Below are 15,769 nucleotides of genomic sequence, written 5' to 3' on the forward strand. Positions count from 1 at the left end.
AAAAGCGAAAATAGCTTCCAGCATCAGTTTTGCAGTGTGCCGGTACAGAGGCAGCTCACACCCCGAGCAGCCAGAGTGGCCCCGCCAAGCTCCTCCACCGGGAACTACACTTGACATCTCAGCATTGTGAGCATCTGTGCTTTAACCTCGATTTATGTTGTGTATCTGTTAGCAAGCTGTTGTGACCTAAGGTAAATTGCGTCTTTGCTTACGCCATTTCGGCTTACAAAAGGTTCACAGGAATGCTCTACTTTCAGATAGCGGGGAAACCTGTACTATTATTGTTCCCATTTTACAGATAAGGAAACTGAGGCACAGAGAAATTAATTAACTTGCCTGGGGTCTCACATCTAGAAACTGGCAGCGCCAGGATCCAAAGTCCATTGAACTCTGGAATCTGTGCTGTTACCCACCATGCTGTCGCTGCAGAAGGGACAGGCAGGTAGGAAAGACTGAGCAGAGGTGACGCTTGAGCCAAAGCCAAACCTAATCAAGTCAGGACTCAGCAGGTGAGACAGGATTGGGAAGAGTAGGTGAGGCAGAGAGCAGTCTGAGCAAAGGCTGGGAGGGAGGACCTTCCAGCAGCTCAGGGTCTGCACTGGTTCCGTGGGCCTTAGACTGGAGATGTGGCCACCAGCCTCACCCTGGAGTCCTCATGAGCCCTGCCAAGCAGTCTGGAGCAACAGGGCTCTGGGTTGCAAACAAGAGAAAACAACATTGGTTAATTTGAGCAAAAAAGGACTTTATTGGAAGGATACTAGGGAGTCACGGAACTCATAGAACAGACTCAAAGGGCAGGAAGTATGGGATGCTGGCTGCCAGGACCACGTGAGGACCCTGCCACAGGAGCCAACTGTAGTGTTCTGCCATCTCCACACTGGACAGCGGAGGCCCAGGGCTGCCGCTGGACACGTGAGGCCACCACCTCACTGAATCCTCAATTATCCTTCCTTCTCTTCCTTGTCCTCGTTCCAAGTCCTCATGCAAAACCTGATTGGCTGAGCTCAGGTGAGATGACTATGTCCTGGTTGCTGGGATCACGGGGAGCAAGTGCCTGGCCTCTTCATGCCCATGGAGGGAAGTGGCGTCTTGCAGTCAGGGCATTTGTAGAGGTTGAGACCGGGCAGCCAAAACCCAATAACCATCCATTACATGACTGCACGGACAATGGGAAGTCGCCAAAGGGTTTTTTTTTAAATTTATTGTGGCAAAGTACATAACATTTACCATTTTAAGTGTACAGTTCAGTAGCATTAAGCACACTCACATTGCTGTGCAACCATCACCATCATCCATCTCCAGAACGTTTTCATCTTCCCAAAGTGAAATTCTGTCCCCGTTAAACAAGAACTCCCCATTCCCCCCTGCCCCAGTCCCTGGCGCCTACCATCCTACTTTCTGTCCTGATGCATTTGACTGTTTCAGGTATCTCATATAAATGGAGTCATACAATATTTGTCCTTTTGTGTCTCATTTCACTTAGCATGTTTTCAAGGTTCATCCATGTTGTAGCATGTGGCAGAACATCATTCCTTTTGAAGGCTGAATATTCTATTGTACCTCTATGTTGCATTTTGTTTACCCATTCATCCATTGATGGATATTTGTGTTATTTCCACCTTTTGGCAATTGTAAATAATGCTGCTGTGAACATGGGTGTACAAATATCTTAAGACCCTGCTTTCAATTCTTTTGGGTATCGTACCCAGAAATGAATTGTATCAAAGGGTTTTAAGCAGGGGAGAAACAGCATATTTTTGTCTCCTAGAAAACTCATTCTGGCCGCAGTGTGGACAGTTTGTAGAGGTGAGAGTAAAGGGAAGAAGACCCACTAGGCCAGAGCAACTGTCCAGTGGCCATGGGGATGGAGGGATGTTGAGGGTGGGGCTGATGGGATGGGGTAAAGGAGAGGGTAGAGCTGCAGAGGACCCCCAGTTTCCTGGCTTGTGCTCGGGCCAGCTGGTGGTGTTGCTATCAGGGGGAGCACAGGAAAAGGCAAGCTGGCGGATGAGCTGAATTTGCGATGACTTCTGAGTTGAGACACAATTTTTTTTTTTTTAACATCTTTTGAGATACAGTTTTAGAAGACAGTTCTAGATTCCAGTTTGAAGCCCAGGAGAGAGGTATGGTTTGGAGATAGACTAGCAAGCCTTGAGCAAGGAGGCAGCCCAGAGAGAGCAAGCAGATCGGAAAGAGGGTCCAGGACTGGACCTGGGTGTCCTGATATTTCAGGGAAATCCAAGAAAGAGAGGCCAGCAGTGCCAGGGCCCCAAGAAGGTGTTCTCTGCCAAGGCTACAGAGGCTCAAGTCTTTAGCACTGGGCATTAGGGGGTCACTGGTTACTTCTGCCCAAGCAGTAAATGGAGTGATGAGGGCACCCAAAGTAAATGAAACAGAAGCAGAAAGCAGCTTTTGAACATTTTTCAAGGAGCTTAACCTTGAAAGGCATAATAGTAGCTGAAGACAGATGCTGGACAAAACTTTTTGGTTAGGATTAGGGTGGTTGTTTTTAACAATAAAATGAACATAAGCCTGTTTAAGACTTGTAGGAGAAAGAGGAACAAGGTCTCAGAGATGAGGGAATTGGATCAAAAGCCAAAATGCAAAGCTTGGCCTTGAAAAGAGGAGCCTGCTCTCCTCTGGGTAAGGGAAGGAGGTAGAAGTGGGGAGGTTTAGGGAGAATTAAAGACTTTAAAGGCCTTAATTTGTTCTAAGGACTAGGAGGCAAGGACAAGCGTAGGAAGGATGAGGGGAAGGACAGTGGTTGTGACACCTGCATCAAGGTGCACGTATGTCCCGGGCCCCCTCTGGCCGAGTGCGATAATTCCTGGGAATCGCACCTTTGACTAACTTCCCAGGGCGTTCTGCACCCACTGCTATAGAGCACCCAGGTTGGGCCAGTGTGTGAGGAACTGGCTCCTTCACAGGAGTCTGTCAGGGAGAGGAGGCGGGGAATAAGAGCTGGACTCGGGGTGGGGTGGAGGGTTGGTTCCCAGGCACTAAGCGAAGCTCTTAGCAGCCTCACCGCAGACCGACTTCTTTCCTCCTGGGACAGGAGGGTACAGGGCTCCCCTTCTTAGAGGAGTGGGTGAGTGACTAGACAGAAAAAACAGACCTGGGGGTGGGAGTGATCTACCACAGGCTACTGGAGGCCAGGCTGGCAGCCCCCCATACAAAGGGACAACCCTGGTGACACAGCCCAAAGAAGGCATGGCTTCCTGGGTCCCACACCTTCAGTTCTGCCTTTGACTCAACAAAGAAACAGTCTATGAACAGGCAGAAACTCTTTAATTGTTGTTTTCTTTAAAAAACAAACCCCAGTCTTTCCTTAAACTCCATTCTTAGTTTTTCAGGGACAAAGAGAAGTTTGCAGTCATGACATCAACTCAACATCATTTGGCTGCTCCCGATTCTGCAGGACTAAGGCATTTCCCAGGAGTTGTCCCGCCAGCCAGCGAGGACAATTGCAAAGAGTTTAACTAGCACCCACCAGGCCCGTGCCATTTCAGGGACCCTAACCAAGCAAGCACTCATCTTCCCTGATATTCTCTGCTATCCACTAGCCTCTCCACACTCCTCTTATCCCCTACTTCCATGAACCTGTAAACATCAAAAGGCACAGAGGCCTGGGCTATGGCGGAAGTTGTGGTTGGGCAGCCTTTGTAAAGCTCACCTTTTAACAACATTGAGAAAAGAGAAACAGGGGCTAGGGGAGTAGGGATCCCCAGAGACAATGAGATGACTCCACCCTCCCCCTAGTTCAACTCCTAGCACCTACCTCAGGCGGTGTCCTCCTGTGAGAGGACACTAAGGAAGCTGAAAACTAAAACTGCTATCAACCCTGGCCCCTTTCTGGCACGTGAGAAAAGCTTCCTAGAACTTTACGAAATGCTAATGTCACCAGGACCATTCAACCCCTAAGTTCTTCTTCTAGAGCTAAGTAGACGCTGTACACTTTGTTTTGTAAAAAACAGGTATGAGTGATAAGAGGGGGGGCCTCCTGCCATGGGCCCCTTCCTGCCCTCTGCAGTTATCCGTCCATATGCCCTGAGCCTCAGGTTCTGGGGGGTCTGGAGACACCTTCCCTCCCCAAGCGGCCACTGCTCCGTCAGCCTGCATTTAACCGAACATCTCAGCGACAGCATACAGAACTATAAAACACAGCTTCCGTGCAGCAGACATTTATAGTCTGAGACCCAACCAAGGCTTCCCTCCCTCCTTCAAAACTGAAGACTATAGGCTGAATATTCTGCTTCTTCCTCACAGATAGAATGTCTGCAATCCATGGCGACAGTCCTCCCGGACCATCTACAGAATCTAAGAGGAAACCCCAGCCTCGTTACCGAGATGCGCTCATGGCCGGGAACCAAGCCTCAGCAGAGGCAACTCAGAGAAAGGCCGAGGCTGGCTGTGGCCCTCGGCCTCCAGCTCTGGTGGGGCTGCTGCAGAGCGGCCACACTTCCCCATAAGAGCAGAGGTGCTCTCTCTCGCCCCCAGCCCCTGGCCCTTTAACCTCTTCTGGCTGGGCCCGTGATTCCTACTCCCTAGTCTGAGGCCCGACGGGAAACAGGCTGGGATACTCTGGGACGCAGTGCGGGAAGGATGGTGGGTGACTGACTGCAGGCAGGACACCAGTGTGGGGCTGGGCCAGGCCTCACGTGCGGCAACAGCGCGTGCACAGGTAACGAGACCAGGGGAGGGGACCCCAAGTGTCTTCTCCACAGGGAGAGGGGACTATGTACAGGGGAAGAGGGGAGTCTGGCCAGGGACACCCCCACTTCATCTCATTCAACCAGGAGGTCAAACTGCTCAGCAGCTTCAAACTCAGCGTTCATGGCCGCGGCCCACTCATCCAGCTCCGATTTCTGGGGGAAGAGAGATGGGGGCAGGTGAGTGGAGAAGCGGGCACACTGGCTGGAGCATTTCCACCCATACCCTGCAGGCGCCGCCTTTCTCCCGTGACAGCCAGGGCTGAGCCCCGGCCCTGCACGTGTCCCGGTGCGTCTCCCCGTGTGTCTGGCGTGACGGCAGAGGAAGGCCCCTGCCCCTCACTCACCAAGATCTCCGGCACCTTCCTCTTCTTTCGTTTCTCTTTCACGGCCGGGGGAGAGATCCCAGGGAGAGTTGTGTCTGGGGCCCAGGGCCTCACAGGAACCCTGGGGACCTCAGTTAGCTTTGAAGCCACCACAGGCGAGACTCCAGCCAAGTCTTCTGTGGCCAGCAGCCCCTCAAAGCCAGAGCAGGACCGGTGACCCGGGGTGGAGGTGGCGGCCGAGCCAGGAGTCTCCAGGCGGCTGTAGGATCGCCTGACTTTCTTGGACATTTCCAAGTCTCTGGCGTCCAGGTCTCCTTCCCTGGAGTCGGACTCAACATTCAGGGAGCACAGCACAGGAGTGGAGGTGGAGGTGACAGGGACACTGCATGTCGGGAAGACGTCCTCCCGAGTAGGCTCCTTGCTAGGAGGGTTGTTTTCTTTCTCCAAAAAAACAGCGATCTGTACCAGGACAGAAGAGAGAACGCCTCCCTGTTACTTGGCTGTGTTACTTACTTCAAGAAAGGCGCAAGGAGATTTAGGGCCGAAAGAAAGACCCACAGGACCTAAAATGTCCATCCAGTCAATAAGTCCTTACTGGCCATCTGCCAGGCACTGGGAGTAGAGCAGGGAATAAAACCGAGAAGACCCGTCTCCACAGTGCTGCCACTCTGGTGGGGAAAATAGAGAATAGGGAGAATCACGTCGTATGTTAAGCACTTTGGAAAAAAACAACAGGGCTGAGCATACTGGGTGGGGGAAGGGCTTGGAATTTTAAGTAGGCGTAGGTCAGTGTAGGCCTCACTGAGGTAGCACTGGAGCCATGACTTGAAGGAGATGAGGGAGTAAGTCATCTGGAGGAGAAATGTTCTAGGCAGAGAGAACAGAAGGTGCAAAAGTCCTGAGGTGAAAGGGTCAAGGAACAATAAGGGTGAAAGGGTCAGGGTCAAGGAACAGTAAGGCTAGCGTGGCTGAAGTGAGGGAGTGAGGCGAGGAACTGAGCATGGTGTTCGAGAGGTAAGGGGGTGTTATAGGGCACTTTGCAGGCCACTGTAAGGGGAGACCCACGGAGCCCCTTGCTCCGAGACCCGGGGAGCCATGGCAAAGTTCTGAACAGGAAAGCACTTAATCTGACATGTGTATTAAGAGGTTCACACGCTGGCTTCTCATAATTCCAGTCTCAGCTGAAGTGCTGCCTCCTCAGGGAGGCGGTCCCTTACCGTGGAACGGAGCAGCCCCTCCTCACCTTTGCTAGTCACCCTCTGTCACAATGACCTCTTTCCTGAACAGTGAGCATCACTGTCTGATTGTGGCTGTGCGCTGGTTGACTGTGACGCCAACTAGAATGTGCGCGTCACATGTGAGCGTCTTCATCTGTCTGGCTGACCTTGCCTGTGCCCAACACCTTCAGCAGAGCCCTGCGTGGAGCCGGTGTTCCATAAATAATCACTGAGTTAGCTTTCACAAAACTTGACACTGAGCTTTGTGACAACCAAGACGAGGCGAGAAACAGGACAAATTTAGGGCCCTTGTGGCTTAATAGAATTATATTGGCTATCAAGAGAGACATTTCCTGGCTACAGATTCTGGGGAATCTGCCCCATGAGTCTTAGTAAAAGGGATGCTGAACAAAATGGGAGTCACCCAGACGACTTCTTCTTCAATCCCTACAGCCAAGCAGTCATCGAAGTCCTTGTGCATTTTTTGTTCAATATCTCATGAATCTATCATTCGACCAACAAGAAAGAGTGGCCACCATAGGGGAGACAGAAGTCCCTGCCCCTAAGACAACAAACATGCAAACAAAATACTCTCGGCTATTCATAAGGCCTATGGAGAAATGTATCAGGCAGGCTTCGGGGAGGCAGTGCCCTTTGAGCTGAGTCCTGTGTGATGCGGCAGTCACGCGGTGAGCCAGGGCAAGAAGCAGCACTCTGCCTTTACCTAACTTCAGGCTCGCACCATCTCACTTCGGGGTCCCTTTCATGCCCGCCCACCTGGTCTGGGGGTCCCCAGAAGGCTTTCTGCAATCCATTCTCCACCCAGACCCTAAAGAGATCTTTCTAAAACACCCAAGCCTGCCTCAGTCGCTACCTTAAGACTCTCCAAAGCTGCCCACAGAACAAAGGATGAAGTCGAAGCTCATCCTCATGCCTCATCAGGATCTGCTCTGGCTTGGCACGCTCCCTCCCCTGACAAGGTCTGCGGCAGACACATCAAAGCTGCTGTTCCCCAAACCTCATGCTTTTCCTTGTGGACTCCAGGCATCTGCAAACACAGCTTCCTTTGCCTAGAGCACTCCTAACTTGTCTTCAAAGACTCAGTTTAAACACTTCTTCTGTGAAACATTCCCTGAGCTACCTGGTCTGGGTTAGGTGCCTTTACAGCATCTAGTACTTTCTTTATTGCAGTCCTCTGCACACTATGTTATCACTTATTTGTCTTTCTCCCCACTTGACTGTAAGCCCCGTGAGCCACTCAAAGGCAGTTAGTATTTCTCATTCATTATATCTTCAGGTACAGATCTCCTTGTAATGAGACATCCTTAACAATAACTTCTGCTAAAACAGTTAAGGACATTATACTGCACTGAGAACAATAGACGAGCAAGAAGAAAGTAGTTAAGACACAGCTCAACTTTTAAAGGAAAATGGTAGAGAAGACAGGGCATCAATAGCTAATCGCACCAAGTATGCAGGAAGTAAGCAAGACTGGCCATACACATAGGTGTCCAAAGGCAAATTGTTTCAAAATACAGCAAATAGCTCCCTGGGCAGACGTGAGCAGCCATTATATTCCGCCTCAGCTCTAGACTGTCTGTCCTGGATTCCCCTTAACTAAGAAAATGAAAATGAACTTACCCGGGGGCTCCTTCGAGGAGAATGAACAGACGGCATCTGTGGAGACAACACTAGTTGATCACATCAACACTAGTTGATCCCACTTCTGGCTCCCCACCTACAACCCCTCTCTCTGTCCTCACCTCTACAGTATGGGCCACGATCTTCTTCAAGACGATGGGCTTTCTGACTGGAGCCGCCTGGGGTGCCTGGAGAAGAGGGGTGAACTTGAGCTCTACATTAGCCCAGGGGCCTCCGGGGCAGGAGGAACTGAGGAACCCGGGGCTCACCTTAGGCCAGATTTCCGGGAGGATGCTTGGGAGATCAGAGCCTGATTTCCGCTGGGACCTCCGCAGAGACTGAGTGGAAGTTGGGGCGCTGGGCCCTGGAAAGAGACAAATTTATCAGGTAGGGGAGGACTCTAGACCTCAGAGTCTAGAAGGAACAGGAGCTGAAGAGAGCGAGAGAAGTTCCCAAACAGGCCCTTCGGGGGCGCCTTCTCGGGCGGGGGACAAGCCTCCTAGGGCGGTGGGGGGAGGGCCTTCCTCACGGAACTGCGTCCCACAAACTGCTCAGCCCCATCTCTCCCGCGCGCCCTCCGCTCACCGGAGCACTGGGCGGCCCCTCCGGACCGGGTTCGCCTCTGGGACATGTCTAGCCTTGGTCTTGAGCTCTACTGCCGCAGCCACCGCTGCCAGGGCTCGCGCCAACCCGAAAGGCAAACGTTCGAATTACCCGCCTTACCCAGGAGGAAGCGGAAGTGACGTAAAGCGGGAGGGCCGCCGAGCTCTGGTCACCCCTTTTCCACCCGCCTCCACGTCTAGCGTCTGCAGGGGCGGGGCCAGAGGCGAGCTGCTGTCATCAGCGCGCGCCGCACCCGGAAGAGACGTGGCAGTGGAGGGATAATCGGAGGGTTCTGAGCTGGAGGGAGCCGAGCGAGAACTCGCCTGAGTGCTGTCTGACCTTCCGCACCTCGGACCGGCGCTCGCGCCCGTGGGGACGAGTGCCGCAGCCGATTCGTAACACAGAGTGGGGTCTGTGGGGAAGGTGGGGGCGGGGCTTGGAGGGGGTGGGGCTCGGGAGGGGCCCCTAGGGGCGGGGCCGGTGGTATCGGAGAGACTGATGGAGGGGCCTGGCCGGGTTTGGGATGCGGGAGGAATCTGGGGTCTCCGGAGATGGGGTTTATGCAGGGGGCGTGGCCGGAATGGAGAGGGACGGTGGGCAAGAGTTTGGGGTTGGGGCGAGTACGAGAGGTGTCTAGGGCAGGTAAGAGTGGAAACAACTGGGCTGGTGAGTGCGTCGTGGCGGCCACCAGAACCTGGCTCCCTGCCAACTCAGACCCCTTCCTCAGGGTCGACTATGGGGCTTTGCAAGTGCCCCAAGAGGAAGGTGACCAACCTATTCTGCTTCGAACACCGGGTCAACGTCTGCGAGCACTGCCTGGTAGCCAATCACGCCAAGGTGGGTGTTCAGAGGAACGGCTGAGCAGGGCATTAGGTGGGCATGTAGTACTGACTTCCTCCAAATCCATGAAGGGCCTGGCCCTAGAATGGAAGCTCCACAAGGACAAGGACTTAGTTTATTTTGTTCACTGTTGTATCCCCAGTGCTTAAGTCAGAGTATGGCACACTGTGTGTGCTCAATAAATGTTTATTGATTGGTCGAACAGAAGGATCAGTCTCCTCTGTGATGAGAAAAAGAGGCATCTGGGCTTTGGGGAGATGGGCTGTGGAGTTCTTGCTCCAGTTGTGACCTCTTTCTCCCACTTCAGTGCATCGTCCAGTCCTACCTGCAGTGGCTCCAAGATAGCGATTACAACCCCAATTGCCGCCTCTGCAACATACCCCTGGCCGCCCGGGAGACGACCCGCCTGGTCTGTTATGGTGAGGCCTGGGCACCTTATGGGGGGATCAGGACAGGCCCAGCGTGACCAGTTTCCAGGCACTCCCCAAGCAGCAGGACAGTGACCTCTCAAGCCTGGGAGGCTGGAGCCCCAGATTCTGGTCCAGCTAGGTTACTTACCTGCTGTGTGAGCTCAGGCAAGTCATTTCCCCTTTCGAGGCCATAGTGTTTTTCCCTAAAAATTAAAGCTTCTAGCTTCTTCCCTGCCAATCTCTAGGGTTGAGCAAGAGCCAGTCAAACTTGTGGGTGTGGTTGTAGCTGTGAGCAGTAGCTGTCCATACCAGCAGTGAGCTGAAAGCATGGGGCTTTCAGACATTCAGGATCCATTTCTGATTCCAAGATTAAACAGAGAGGAACTGCATTCCTCACAGTAATGTCAGCTAAAGGAAGTCAGCAGGGGCATGTGTCATGACCTTGACCTGACTCTGGTGTAAGAGCCTTAGCTCCACTTTTTGAAGGAACTAGTGTAAAAGAGTGCGCTCCATGTATGTGTTTCTCACTGTGTGTTTATATGTGCATGAACTGAACGTGCATTGTCTTTACATAAGTGTTAGTGTATTCATTTGTACTATGGGTGAATGAATGGGTAACTGTTGTATGTGAACATATAAGCACAGGTGTGTTGTGGGGTTGCAGGAGAACTCCTAGGTGAGGGTGCTTAAGTGTTAGCAAATGTGAGTGTATAGATGTGTATGTGAGAGTTAGTGTGCCCGTATGTGTGGATGTAGGGGATGGCACCTGCGTTTGACATGTATATAAACACGTGTATATCTGTGCCCATGGATGTGTACACCCATACGTGTTCCTGTGTGTATGTCTAGTAACCTTTTCTGAAACTGTTCTTGATGAGCTGTTAGCCCAATGAGCTTGTGATGAGTGCGAGTCCAGAGAGGACTCATGGAAAGGGTAGGTGGCATCTTCTTCCCACCCACCCCCACCCCCTAGTGGGCTGGGAAGTTTGGTAGCATCTGCCTTGACTTGGTCAGATAGTGGTGGCCAGGAAGGCCAAAGTCTTAGGGAATACTGATGAAGTGGACCTGGGGTAAGGATGGGCAGGAGAAGGCCCTGGGCTTACACTTACGTGTGCATGTATCTCTGCAGCAGGCTGGGGGCTCTTGCTGGGCTAGGGGTCCTAAGTGTCTTCTTCTTCATGTCTTTCCTCCACTACTTCATGGGCCCTCAGATCTCTTCCACTGGGCCTGCCTCAATGAACGTGCTGCCCAGCTACCCCGAAACACAGCACCTGCTGGCTACCAGTGCCCCAGCTGCAGTGGCCCCATCTTCCCTCCAACCAACCTGGCCGGCCCAGTGGCCTCCGCACTGAGAGAGAAGCTGGCCACAGTCAACTGGGCCCGGGCAGGACTGGGTCTTCCTCTGGTGAGAGCCTGTATCCCCTGGGTCCCACCTGGGCCAGGTGGGTGGGTGGGGACAGCACTGGGCAGGCTGGTGACATCTGTTCTTTCCTCCAGATTGACGAGGTGGTGAGCCCAGAGCCTGAGCCCCTCAACACTTCCGACTTCTCTGACTGGTCCAGCTTTAATGGTAAGTGGTGGTCTCCACCTGCTGTTGGGGCCCTTGCCTCCCTGCTCTGCTGACAGCTCTCTTCCTGCCCACAGCCAGTGGTAGCCCCAAACAAGAGGAGACAGCCAGCGCTTCTGCTGCCCCAGCCTTCTACAGCCAAGTCCCCCGGCCCCCTGCTTCCCCGAGCCGACCCGAGCAGCACATGGTGATCCACATGGGCAATCCCGAGCCTTTGACTCACGGTGAGCCGGGGAATTGTCCAGGCCAGAGGAGGATAGAATGGGAGTGGGGTGCTTTGCGTGGAGGGAGCTCGGGGGTCTGGACACCCACCCACAGGGACCCTTCCTCGCTCCATCACAGACGTTACCTCCCCACAATTCCGAGATGCTGTTAGGCTGAGGAGGTCCGGGACGTCCTGCCCTCCCCTCTCCCCACCCGGCTATGGGCCAGTTTTCCTGAGCCTGTGGGGGCCGGTGGCTCTGCCCCTGCAGCCTCAGCCCCAAGGAAGGTGTATGACACGCGGGATGATGACCGGGCACCAGGCCTCCATGGGGATTGTGATGATGACAAGTACCGTCGCCGGCCTGCCCTGGGCTGGCTGGCCCAGCTGCTCAGGTACATGGGGTCAGGTGGGGCAGGATGCCAGGAAGGGGGAGGAGGGGAAGTGAGAGCCAGAGACCCTGGCAGGACGATTTCATGACAAAAGAGGCTTGTTCTGGGTAAAAATGGGACATGGTACAGGGGCTGTGCACCAAAGCCTGGGCCAGGGTCTTCCCCCCTCCGGGTGTTTCCTTGCGCGCTACGTGTGAGGTTCGGACTCGGGCTCCTTGAGGCCCCTTCCTGCTCTGACACCCCCCAGTCTCTGTGGCTCTCCTTATCCCGACACATTCCAGTTTCAGAACACAGTTGTCGCCTCAGCCGGCTTCAGCTGCGCAGTCAGCCTGGTAGCGGGCAGGCACGGGGTGACCGCCCTTGAGGACACCAGGCTCAGGGATGGTGGCGCTGGGGCCGGAAGACGAGCGTCATGGCTGGGGCTCCTCTCCCGGCTGCAGGGCCCGCCAGAGACTGGAGGCCTGACCTGACTTCCCCTCATCCCCCCAGGAGCCGGGCTGGGTCTCGTAAGCGGCCGCTGACCCTGCTCCAGCGGGCAGGGCTGCTGCTGCTCCTGGGGCTGCTGGGCTTCCTGGCCCTCCTTGCGCTCATGTCTCGCCTGGGCCGGGCTGCGGCTGACAGCGATCCCAACCTGGACCCGCTCATGAACCCTCACATCCGTGTGGGTCCCTCCTGAGCCCCTGCTTATGGCTAGGCCAGCCTAGGAGCTGGGGGCCTGAGGGTGGGTAGGTGGGGGGGAGGTCCAGGGGCCCTTCTCTGCTCCTCTTCCTCAAGCCTGAGACACTAAGATCCCAGGCCCAAAGCCAAGTCCACCAGAGTGGCTGCAGGCTAGGCCTGGGGTTCCTGCAGATCAAATATTTGTCTTGACCTTCTCCTCCTGGGTCTCCAGCTTTCCCCCTCCCTCCCCCAAAGGAGCTGACAGGTGGAAATAAATGACAGACTTTATTAAAACACCCGAAGCAGCCTTTTCCTTCCCCCTTCTCAGCCTGGGTCCCAAGCCTCAGTGGTTCTCTTCCCGGTACTCTATGGCCAGAAACTCCAGGGACAGGCGGTTGAAGAACATGGCTCCGTTGAGCACTGGGCAGAGGAGAGAGCCCCCATCAGCCTTGCCTGCCCCCTCCTTGCTGCATCTCAGGGTTCCAGAGCTCCCCCCTCCTGCTGCGTACACCCTACTCACTCAGGACGGTCAGGGAAAAGCATCGACGAAACTTGTCATGTGTCATCTCAGCGTAGAGTGACCCCATGGCGGCCCAGCAGATGCCAATCACCTGGGAGAACTGTAGGCCCCATCCCGTGGGAGAGTGGCCCCCTGACACAACAGGGGGACTTCCATCAGCCCCTGGGCCTCCCCTGACCAGCCCTCGAGCCCCTGCCCTGGCCTACCATCAGGACAACTGTGTAGCGGAAGCTCATGCGGTCATAGTGGTGGGTGATATAGAAGCTGTGCACGTCGCTGGCGAAGACGGTCAGGTGTATGAAGAAGAGCATCAGAGCAGCCATGGTGAGAATCATGCCTTGTGGGAAGAAGAGCACGGCCACGCGGTCCCGCCACCGCATCCTGGCGGCAGCACAGACTCAAGGCAGCTGGTACAGCTTGAGCAAGCGGACACAGCCCAGGAGGAGCAGCCCACCCCTCTGGTTCTGGAGCACACAGTCTGGAATAGCCGTAGGATTCTAGAATCAGGAGGACATAGAGAACAAGATTCTCGAGCACAGGCTGTTTCCAGCCAATACAGGAGTGTTTCATGGGTGGCCAGGGCAGCTCTGAACTGTGGAGGGGGGCTGGGCTAAAGGTACAGAGCAGCGGGGCCCTAGCGTGTTGAGGGAGGGACAGCGTACCTCACCAACCCAGCCCACACACTTTGTGCTCTTGGGCAAATCTTCTCACTAAGTCCTCAACAGTTCCACGCAGGAGGTAGCGTGGGCACATTCTGCAGATGAAGAACTGGGGCTCAGAAAAGCGAAGGGGGGACTTCCCTGGTGGCACAGTGGTTAAGAATCCGCCTGCCAATGCAGGGGACACAGGTTCGAGCCCTGGTCCAGGGAGATCCCGCATGCCATGGAACAACTAAGCCTGTGTGCCACAACTACTGAGCCTGCGAGCCACAGCTATTGAAGCCCGCATGCCTAGAGCCCATGCTCCACAACAAGAGAAGCCACCACAATGAGAAGCACACGCACCACAACGAAGAGTAGCCCCCGCTCTCCACAACTAGAGAAAGCCCCCGCGCACAGCAACGAACACCCAACACAGCCAAAAAAAAAAAAAAAAAAAAAGTGAAGGGGCACGTAGGTCCTCAGCAAGTCTTAGGCAGATGAGAGGTCAGGTGTAATCTCTCCTAAGGAGATCTCTCCAGTAGAACTGGAGGATGTAGCCAGGTAAGGGCAGGCCTGGGCTGGATCACAAACTCCAAGTATTTGTTCCAGCCCCTAATGGGGAGGAAGTAAGGGAAGGGACAACAGATTCTCCATAGCTGTCCCAGGACCTTCCCACATCCTCCCCAGGTGGGCCCCGGAGAGCAACTGGCTTTTCCATCTTCTCCCCAGATGTTCTTCCAACACATGATGCTGACCAGCTCTCCCCTCTGCTGCCTTCCAGCACTCAGCATCTTAACACTCATTGTCTCTACCATTCCAAGAGTCCCATGAGAAAGCTGGGACTGGTGGCACAAATCCTATTTTACACACAAGCCTGGGGCACAGAGAGGGATTGTCAGCTCAAGTTTTCGCAGCCAATGAGTGAGGGAATCAGTACTAAGACTAATATCCACTTCTACCCGAGGCTGTGGAATGGGCAGGGACAATTAGATGCCAAGAAAAAAACATTTCCTCTGTACGTGTGAGAGGTGAGAACTCCAGGACTGTCAACAAAATAAGTCAGAAAACTGGCCAGAAATGGTGTGGAGGGACATGCAAACTCCCAGGAACTAAAGTATTGTAGAAGAAGAGTTGATGTTGAACTTGGCCCGCCCCATTGCCTCCTGCCTGTCTGCCCCAGAAGTCAGGTCCCAGGTCAGGTCAAGACCGGAAGTCTCCTGCCTGGAAGCAGTAAGGTTCAATAAAGCCTGACACCACCATCCATTATTGCTGCCCAGTGTCATTAATCACAAGAGACCCTCAGACCCCCATCTTAACACATTGAAGGGGTGATGCCCGATGCCCAGCTGTGTTCACGACATTGAAACAATTGTTTGCACTTTAGTTCTCATTTGAATACAAACGAATGTTTTTATGTTAGGGCTTCTACCTCACTGTCATTAAAAAAAAAAAATTACCCCCAGGGGCTTCCCTGGTGGCGCAGTGGTTGAGAGTCTGCCTGCCGATGCAGGGGACACGGGTTCGTGCCCTGGTCCGGGAGGATCCCACATGCCGAGGAGCGGCTGGGCCAGTGAGCCATGGCCGCTGAGCCTGCGCGTCCGGAGCCTGTGCTCCGCAATGGGAGAGGCCACAACAGTGAGAGGCCCGCATAATGCAAAAAAAAAAAAAAAATTACCCCCATAGTGTATGAATATGTTCTTGTAAGAGATTTGCATCATACACAGGCACACAGAGGGGAATGTACCAGTCTCCCCCCTCCCCCCCCACACCTACGGAGGTAACCCCTTCAACAGTTCGGTGAGTGGGCATCTTTTGAGTTCCTTCTTTTTAAAAAAATTTTTTTTTAATTATTATTATTATTTATTTATTTTGCGGTACGCGTGCCTCTCACTGTTGTGGTCTCTCCCGTTGCGGAGCACAGGCTCCGGACGCGCAGGCCCAGTGGCCATGGCTCATGGGCCCTGCCGCTCCACTGCATGTGGGATCCTCCCGGACCGGGGCACGAACCCGTGTCCCCTGCATCGGCAGGCGGACTCTCAACCAC

The 15,769-nt window shown here is 54.0% G+C and overlaps 3 protein-coding genes across 5 annotated transcripts; 1 reads left to right on the forward strand and 2 right to left on the reverse strand.

The window, feature by feature from the left end:
* Window positions 1-4,784: 4,784 nt before the first annotated feature.
* Window positions 4,785-8,524, reverse strand: CDCA5 (cell division cycle associated 5). Its single transcript, XM_065883007.1, has 6 exons — window positions 8,479-8,524; window positions 8,163-8,257; window positions 8,016-8,081; window positions 7,894-7,929; window positions 5,057-5,494; window positions 4,785-4,865 (listed from the first exon to the last, which is right to left on the reverse strand). The coding sequence occupies exons 1-6, from the start codon at window positions 8,522-8,524 to the stop codon at window positions 4,785-4,787; spliced, it is 762 nt and encodes a 253-aa protein (XP_065739079.1).
* A 235-nt stretch (window positions 8,525-8,759) lies between these two features.
* On the forward strand, window positions 8,760-12,862 carry ZFPL1 (zinc finger protein like 1). Of its 3 annotated transcripts, none has more exons than XM_065882140.1 (8): window positions 8,760-8,906; window positions 9,224-9,333; window positions 9,644-9,755; window positions 10,958-11,151; window positions 11,244-11,316; window positions 11,391-11,537; window positions 11,787-11,910; window positions 12,397-12,862. In XM_065882140.1, the coding sequence occupies exons 2-8, from the start codon at window positions 9,232-9,234 to the stop codon at window positions 12,581-12,583; spliced, it is 939 nt and encodes a 312-aa protein (XP_065738212.1). In that variant the 5' UTR covers window positions 8,760-8,906; window positions 9,224-9,231; the 3' UTR covers window positions 12,584-12,862. The 3 variants fall into 3 exon arrangements, with proteins under 3 accessions (XP_065738212.1, XP_065738214.1, XP_065738215.1); XM_065882142.1 differs by having other exon boundaries at window positions 8,774-8,901; XM_065882143.1 differs by lacking the exon at window positions 8,760-8,906 and having other exon boundaries at window positions 9,232-9,333; window positions 11,793-11,910; window positions 12,397-12,583.
* Window positions 12,831-13,543, reverse strand: TMEM262 (transmembrane protein 262). Its single transcript, XM_065882144.1, has 3 exons — window positions 13,291-13,543; window positions 13,085-13,184; window positions 12,831-12,984 (listed from the first exon to the last, which is right to left on the reverse strand). The coding sequence occupies exons 1-3, from the start codon at window positions 13,462-13,464 to the stop codon at window positions 12,908-12,910; spliced, it is 351 nt and encodes a 116-aa protein (XP_065738216.1). The 5' UTR covers window positions 13,465-13,543; the 3' UTR covers window positions 12,831-12,907.
* Window positions 13,544-15,769: the final 2,226 nt, after the last annotated feature.

This window comes from Phocoena phocoena, chromosome 8 (assembly GCF_963924675.1).
Source record: "Phocoena phocoena chromosome 8, mPhoPho1.1, whole genome shotgun sequence".
NCBI classification, from domain to species: domain Eukaryota; kingdom Metazoa; phylum Chordata; class Mammalia; order Artiodactyla; family Phocoenidae; genus Phocoena; species Phocoena phocoena.